The sequence below is a fragment of the Cydia pomonella genome, chromosome 8 (assembly GCF_033807575.1).
Source record: "Cydia pomonella isolate Wapato2018A chromosome 8, ilCydPomo1, whole genome shotgun sequence".
NCBI classification, from domain to species: domain Eukaryota; kingdom Metazoa; phylum Arthropoda; class Insecta; order Lepidoptera; family Tortricidae; genus Cydia; species Cydia pomonella.
Genome location: NC_084710.1, coordinates 12745396 through 12752261, shown reverse-complemented (window position 1 = coordinate 12752261; position 6866 = coordinate 12745396). Strand labels below are relative to the sequence as shown.

General features: G+C 39.8%; 1 protein-coding gene across 1 annotated transcript; it reads right to left on the bottom strand.

Moving 5' to 3' along the window:
• Nucleotides 1-3311: 3311 nt before the first annotated feature.
• LOC133520610 (uncharacterized) lies at nucleotides 3312-6542 on the bottom strand. The gene is made up of 3 exons (XM_061855127.1): nucleotides 6019-6542; nucleotides 5381-5527; nucleotides 3312-3774 (listed from the first exon to the last, which is right to left on the bottom strand). The coding sequence occupies exons 1-3, from the start codon at nucleotides 6184-6186 to the stop codon at nucleotides 3580-3582; spliced, it is 510 nt and encodes a 169-aa protein (XP_061711111.1). The 5' UTR covers nucleotides 6187-6542; the 3' UTR covers nucleotides 3312-3579.
• Between the last annotated feature and the right edge of the window lie 324 nt (nucleotides 6543-6866).

Below are 6866 nucleotides of genomic sequence, written 5' to 3'. Positions count from 1 at the left end.
AACATAGAGGAACAATTTGACAGAGGCCGCGCAACTGACGACCAGCTCAGCTGTGACACTACAAATGGCGGAAGGATTCAATGTGTGCGTGTCACGAATGTATACCTAGGCGGATTGAGTACATTTTCTCTAGTTTGGTACGAACACCTTTCTAACTCGGGGATAAGGTTCAATTTAGTATGGCAAAAAAGTGAGAGCGCCCCCCACTCTAGGTACAACTTCATGGATTAATATCGTATTTTACGAAAGATAATGTGATAATTGATTAACTTATGTATGAAAATTTATCCTGCCTCTTTTTTTCTTTCGATCGGTATATTTTTGCAACATTCGACCACGCATGCCCGCGTATTTTTTTTTCTTCGAACAATTAATGCACTGACGTTTCAATTCGACTGGCGGCAGATTGGTGGATGAGGCCATAGAGATAACTGTCAATGTGTGTGTGTCACGCGTAAATACTAGAAAATTGGTGGATGATGGAATCCTATTTGTGTTTTAGCGAAATTACGTCGTTAGTATTCTAGGTCCATGCGTTTAACCATGTTTTAGTCAACACCCGGCAATCCATCGTGGCTTTTAGTAAAGTCCAGCTATCTCTTTTGCTAAAAGTAACTACCGAACAACGTCGTGCTCTACGGGCACACTTAAAAGTTACCACTGAATAACGACACTTGACACTGGCAAGTGAGCGGTTAGCGATCAGCGTGGAACATACTCCACACTACAGCAAAATCATTATAGATTTAATGGAGGCCATATTTTAAAAGAAGAAGAAGTATAGTATTTTATGCACCAGTTGTATAAGAAGGGTCAAAAAAGGCGAGTGGCGTGAGTTACAATGTGAGCCGGAGCCGAAGGCGTAGGCGAACATTGTAAAGGAATACGCCACGAGAATTTTTTGACCTACTTATACAACGTTGCATACAATATTTTTCCTACGAGTCAACAAAAATAAATCTTAATTTAGGTAAACAAATTACAGCAAAAGTATATAGCCAAGACGCGCGAGCATACCTTGTTACGCGCCCGGCCCGCCCCAGGCCGCGGCCGGCCGGTCGGCGACACCTCCTCGTAACTCATGAGGCCCTGGTACTTGCTACTTGCTAAATTAATTTTTTGGACAGTTTTTTCTCAATTTTGGCCACCGTAGCCTACGGAGACTAACAAGCAACGCTAAGCGGTCTTCGTAGTCTATGGGTGTTGCTATATTACTGGTGTCACATGCGTGTTTCTGACTTATGAAGTAATTATTTTTACTATGCAACCAAATGAATATTTTGTAAGTTGGCATCAATGCACTTAGTTTAAAACCGTATTCGTTTTGATTTTGTTAGGTTGGTAGCCATTAATCGCAGTAACGTTATAGCGTATAAAAGCACAAGAGCTTTTATGAGGAATAGACAATATAGACTTTTCTTGAAATCTTTTATGTATGTTCTTATATTCGTGTTAATGAATGCATAAATGACAGATAACAGTTGAGGAGTAGGAAAAGTATATAAAACAAATGGCAGTTTTTGTAAGTTTCTCTCGCTATAAAACTTGGCTGCGCCTAAAATAAACTGTATGTAAATATTTTGTGTTGTATTTTTTTGGTAGATTATTAGATTATGTATGTAGTACGTCATAATTTACCTTAGTTATTGTTTTCTGATAAAATATTCGCTCCAAAAGTTTCCGGTTCGTATGAACCTTCTGCCCGTTTGGGACATTTTTAAGTGGTTTCTAAGTGGCCACTGCACTGCAGGGAGTTGACAGGATATTTAAGGGTAAGATTTATTCCTATGAATGAACCCTTCAAGTCTTCGAGCAACACCGGCTTCCGACACGTCGGAAGGGAGGAGCCTAAGCGATATCTTGCCGAACAAATCATTCTGCCATTTTTTGCGGGGGGAAATATGCACACAGTCGTACTTCTCATTCACTACATACAAAATCCAATCTGTACCCCTAGTGTAGTTAAGAAACAGCGCGCCAAGCGGGACGTTTTGGAAACTCAAAATCCCATACAAAATGATACTTAACGCAAACGCGTACGTCACGTTTCGCTATCGACTAAATTTACACTAGGGGAGAGCCCCTAGACGTTACAGAGGTAACGACGACACAAATACATAGTAAACATAGCACACTTCGATATCTTTTTTCGTGGACGGACGAGTCACAACATTCACCGCCAAAGGTACAGTTGTATCTATGCTACGGCAGAGGGGAAATAGTATAAATGCCGTCTCCCTTCCCGGTGTTGCTCGAAGCTTCTAGTGCAATATTCACTATTTTAAACAGGCATTTGTTTTTAGTAACATTTACTTTCAGCTTATTTTGCTGTTTTCTTATTTACAATGTGGTTTTATTAATTCATCGTTAAAAACGTGAATAACCCTTAAAACTACTCTGTATGGCTAGCAGTGTAGTGGTTGTATATGTACCACATACCCCCGTCCTTAAGAAAATAACTTCTCGGGAAATACTGATGTCGGAACCACAAGCGCTCTGGATTCTATCTGCGCTTACCCGACTACGGCCAAGAAAAGGAGGGTTATGAAATTTGTTTCATTGCTCTGTATGCATATTAAACTCGAGCTTAACCTACCCTTAGGACTACCCTTCGGCTCACTAATCTCATACTATATGAAGCGGGCGTAGACCGACGTACGTGGCGCGCTGGGCGTTCCAATGCCGGGCGCCCTCATACTAAAAACCGGAGTACTGAAAATTCTGCTCTAAAAATGTCACTACTTTAAAGCTTATGATCGTTTAGTGTGGCATAAGACCACGGCTGTCTTCTGAATATATCTGTGAATATGAATAAAATTTAGTAAATTATGTTACGTTATATAATATATTCATAATAAAGATCATTTTGATGACCGGTTTGGTCTAGTGGGTAGTGTACCTGCCTATGAAACTGATGGTCCCCGGTTCGAATCCCGGTAAGGGCATTTATTTGTGTGATGAACACAGATATTTGTTCCTGAGTCATGGATGTTTTCTATGTATTTAAGTATTTGTATATCATACATATTTAAGAGGACATATCCAAATGTGTATTTGTATATTATATATATCGTTGTCTGAGTACCCACACCACAAGCCTTCTTGGCTTACCGTGGGACTTAGTCAATTTGTGTAAGTATGTCCCTATAATATTTATTTAATATTTGCTATATGATAATTTCCGATGAGATCTTTTCTTGTTTCATACTTTTTAGAGCGCGATTTTCAGTAGTCGGGTTTTAGTTTTTGAACTTATTATTTTATGTATGCCGAATGAGACCATACTCGTAATATGAACGCATACCATGAGGTTGTCACAGATCAAACACTTTATTGAGTTGGAGGCCTATTTCTATTTATATCTGGTATTAATACATTATTTGATATCAGTAGCTCATCTTTGCTCGCACCAAAATATAAGTGCGGGTGAGAAACGACAATAAAAGATTAAGGGATGACTGACGCTAGACCGGGCTTCATTTTCTATGATGGCTGATCCGTGATCACGTGGTGCTTTCCATAGAAAACGAAGCGTCGGAAGCTCCGGCCCGGCCCGGTCTAGCATGAGTTGGCTTATTACTACATTATGGTCGGTTTAGATTTTATCCGCCTCGCTAAAGGTTTCAACTTGATCTCCATATCGACATATCCGTTGAAAACTCGCACGTCGCCGAGTACCGTCGTCGCGTTCACGTATATGCGGCCCTTGCGGAACGGAAAGGTGCGCAGAACAGGCAGGTCCGGGATCGACATGTTGGTCAACCAGTACTCGCCCTGTAAACATTTAATGTACTACAATCCAATACGATTCAAGAGGTTCTCTATATAGGCTGCCGCTGGCTGGGCAGCACTGCTGCTTTTCGTGGTAGCTTCAGATATGCGGCTTCCAAGTGCTGGAATAATCTGCCGCCAGTCACCCATTTGTGGTTCTAAAGGTACTGGGAGCTTGTCCGAACAAAAAGCGCAGTGCTTCTGAGCAACAGACCCTTATAAATCGTGTATGTATGTGTATTTGTTTTATGTTATTTATTTACTTATGTGTATTCTTATTGTGTGTCTTTTTGGTAAGAGTTCTTTCTGTATTGTGCCTATTCTTTTAATTTTTTTTCCTGTACTGCCGTTTCGCATTGTGTGTATGTGGTCGGTTATCAGAAAAAAAAGCAAGCTGAAAATCAGCGCTGCAGCCTCCTTGCTGTAGCACAAAGCTTAGCTTGACCGTTTTGGCTGGCACACGTAGTTGATTTATTGTTTGTACCTTATTGTTTGTGTATGAATTTATGAAAGTCAAATAAAGCCTATAATGTTGTTCTTCTTGGTGATAACAGATGTTCTAGCACTTCGACAGCTTGCAACATGCTTTTCAAGTTTTGGCCAGAAAACGACAACAAGAGAAGATAACAAATTATTTCCGGAAATAATCGCTTCGAAACATAGAGGAAAAATTTGACAGAGGCCGCGCCACTGACGACCAGCTGTAACATGCAATGCCGGACGGTTTCAATGTGAGCGTGTCACGAATGTATATCTAGGCGGATTAAGTACATTTTCTCTAGTTTGGTACAAACACCTTTTTAGGTCTGTGATAAGGTTCAATTTAGTATGGCAAAAAAAGTGGGAGCACCCTCCACTTTAGGAACAACTTCATGGATTCATATCGTATTTTAGAAAAGATAATGATAATTGTTTAACTTATCTATGAAAATTTATCCTGTCTCTTTTTTTCTTTCAATCGGTATAATTTTTGCAATATTTGACCACGCATGCGGGGGTTTTTTTTCTTCAAACAATTAATGCATTGACGTCTCAGTTCGACTGACGGCAGATTGGTGGATGAGGCCATAGAGATAACTGTCAATGTGTGTGTCACGCGTTTATACTATAAAATTGGTGGGTAATGGAATCCTAGATATGTTTTCGCGAAACTACGTCCTTAGTATTCTAGGTCCATGCTTTGAAAGAAAACAATATGCGTCCTCACCTCAATCACTTTTGTTTGATCCATGGGTCCAAAAAATAAGAAAAAATTCTGAAAGTTAAGCTTAAAAATTTTTTTCAATAAAAACTATAGCGACCTTGATCGGTTAAGCCGTTCTTGAGTTATTGCTAAAAGTCTTCCCTTCTTAGTATTAAGACGTAAACAGTACAAAGCGCTGCGAAGGAACTCCATTTTGTTTGTAAATCTTGTAATGTACCTGGTAGGTACTTACTAACAGCCTCCGTTCAACCTATTGTGACAGAACTACGCAAATTTAAACTGAGCATGGCGCGACATGCTCTTGGCTGGTTGTTTGCTTAAGGCGATTGTGAACAACCGTTTATCCATCATAAAATCCGAACGCTTGTTTGCTGTCATCGGTGTACCTACTTAGAAGAAACTTACCGGCGGGATAGGACAGCCCGGTAAATTAGCTCGTAACGCCGGTCCAAAGAAATTGTCCTTCATAACGAGATCACATCCCTTGTAGTGCATCTCTACAAAACCACGCCTGTACTCATTGCTGCGATACTCGAAGAAGTAAATATCTACCTGAAAAGACCGATACAGTGTTATGTTTACGATGCTTGATATAAAAATAATCTTTACTTAATTTAGTCGTTATCTTTTATCTATTTTTCAATTTGTTCACTCTATATTATTTTGTCTTTTTCCTTCTTGTCTGTTACTTTTCGTGATTTTTCTCACTCGATGGTCTCATCGGAAGATCAGCGCTGGAAGCCACCAGCAACATGCTGAGATGAGGCCATTTCGTGGCACTTTATACTTCCTATGTTTTTGTTATATCATGTAATTTAATGTGTCTTGTTTGTGTCTACGAATAAAAATTATTCTATTCTATTCTAAAAGTTTCCATAGACTATTATTTCTTTTTAAAAGATGTCACTGCCGTAGCTGCTACAAAAACAACATTTTCTCCGCCTAATTATGTTTCATCGTCATGGAGAAGGTTTAGCTTGCATGCAGACTTCGCTGTTTAAGGACTTTATTTGATTTTGAAATTGGACCACCTAGTTATTTACCGTTATGTTACTATCCAGGACCTTGAGGGATCGTGCATGGAAAGTAACGTAGTACTTTGGATCCCACCGACCAGGGCGCGCCGACGTGGCATTGAAGTAAACAAAATACTCGGGGTGAAAATATGTCACGTTAATGTGCTCCGTAGAAACGTAGTAGATCTGAAACATATGGAGCAATTTATTTATTTATTTGTCGTTACAGAATACAGAATTGATCGCAGTATGTAGTCAGAGGCCCTACCGCAAACCACGTTTGACTTTTTGCCTCCCTGTCACACTTACGTCCGAATTTACAAGTGCGACAGAGAGGCAACACGTTGAACGTGGTTTGTGGTAGGCCCTCTGATCAAATATACAATTGTAATGTTTCCTTTCCGTTGGTGAACACAGCAACGTTACTGTTACTAATTTACTGTTACTACGGGCGATGTTTTTTTTTTTTTTTTTTTTTTTTTTTTTTTTTTTTTTTTTTTTTTTTTTTTTTTTTTTTTTTTTTTTTTTTTTTTTTTTTAATGTAATAGGCTGCAAACGAGCAGACGAGCCGCCTGATGGGAAGGAGTCATCGCCGCCCATGGACATAAGCAACATCGGAGGAGCCACTTATGCGTTGCCAACCTTTGAGAACCCTAAAAACCTGCTTCTTGAAGAACCCCATGTCATAGCGCAAGGGAAACACCTCAGAAGGTAGCTCATTCCACAACTTGCACGTTCTGGGAAAAAACGAGCGAGATGCCCCCTTGTTCTTGGTTTACCACGTGTCGAGAAAGTGAGGATGAACTTTGTTTCTTTGGCGGGAGGAGCGGTGATAAAAATGTGACGGTGGCACCAATTCAAAAAGTTCTTCAGAA

Bases quoted from the DNA above. Each gene is read 5' to 3' on its own strand.
- LOC133520610 (XM_061855127.1), bottom strand. From the start codon at position 6,186: ATGTTTCAGATCTACTACGTTTCTACGGAGCACATTAACGTGACATAT. The intron at 5,528-6,018 runs GTAAATAACTAG...CGGTCTTTTCAG, and splicing joins TCCTGGATAGTAACATAACG to GTAGATATTTACTTCTTCGA. The intron at 3,775-5,380 runs GTAAGTTTCTTC...AAATGTTTACAG, and splicing joins CGGGCTGTCCTATCCCGCCG to GGCGAGTACTGGTTGACCAA.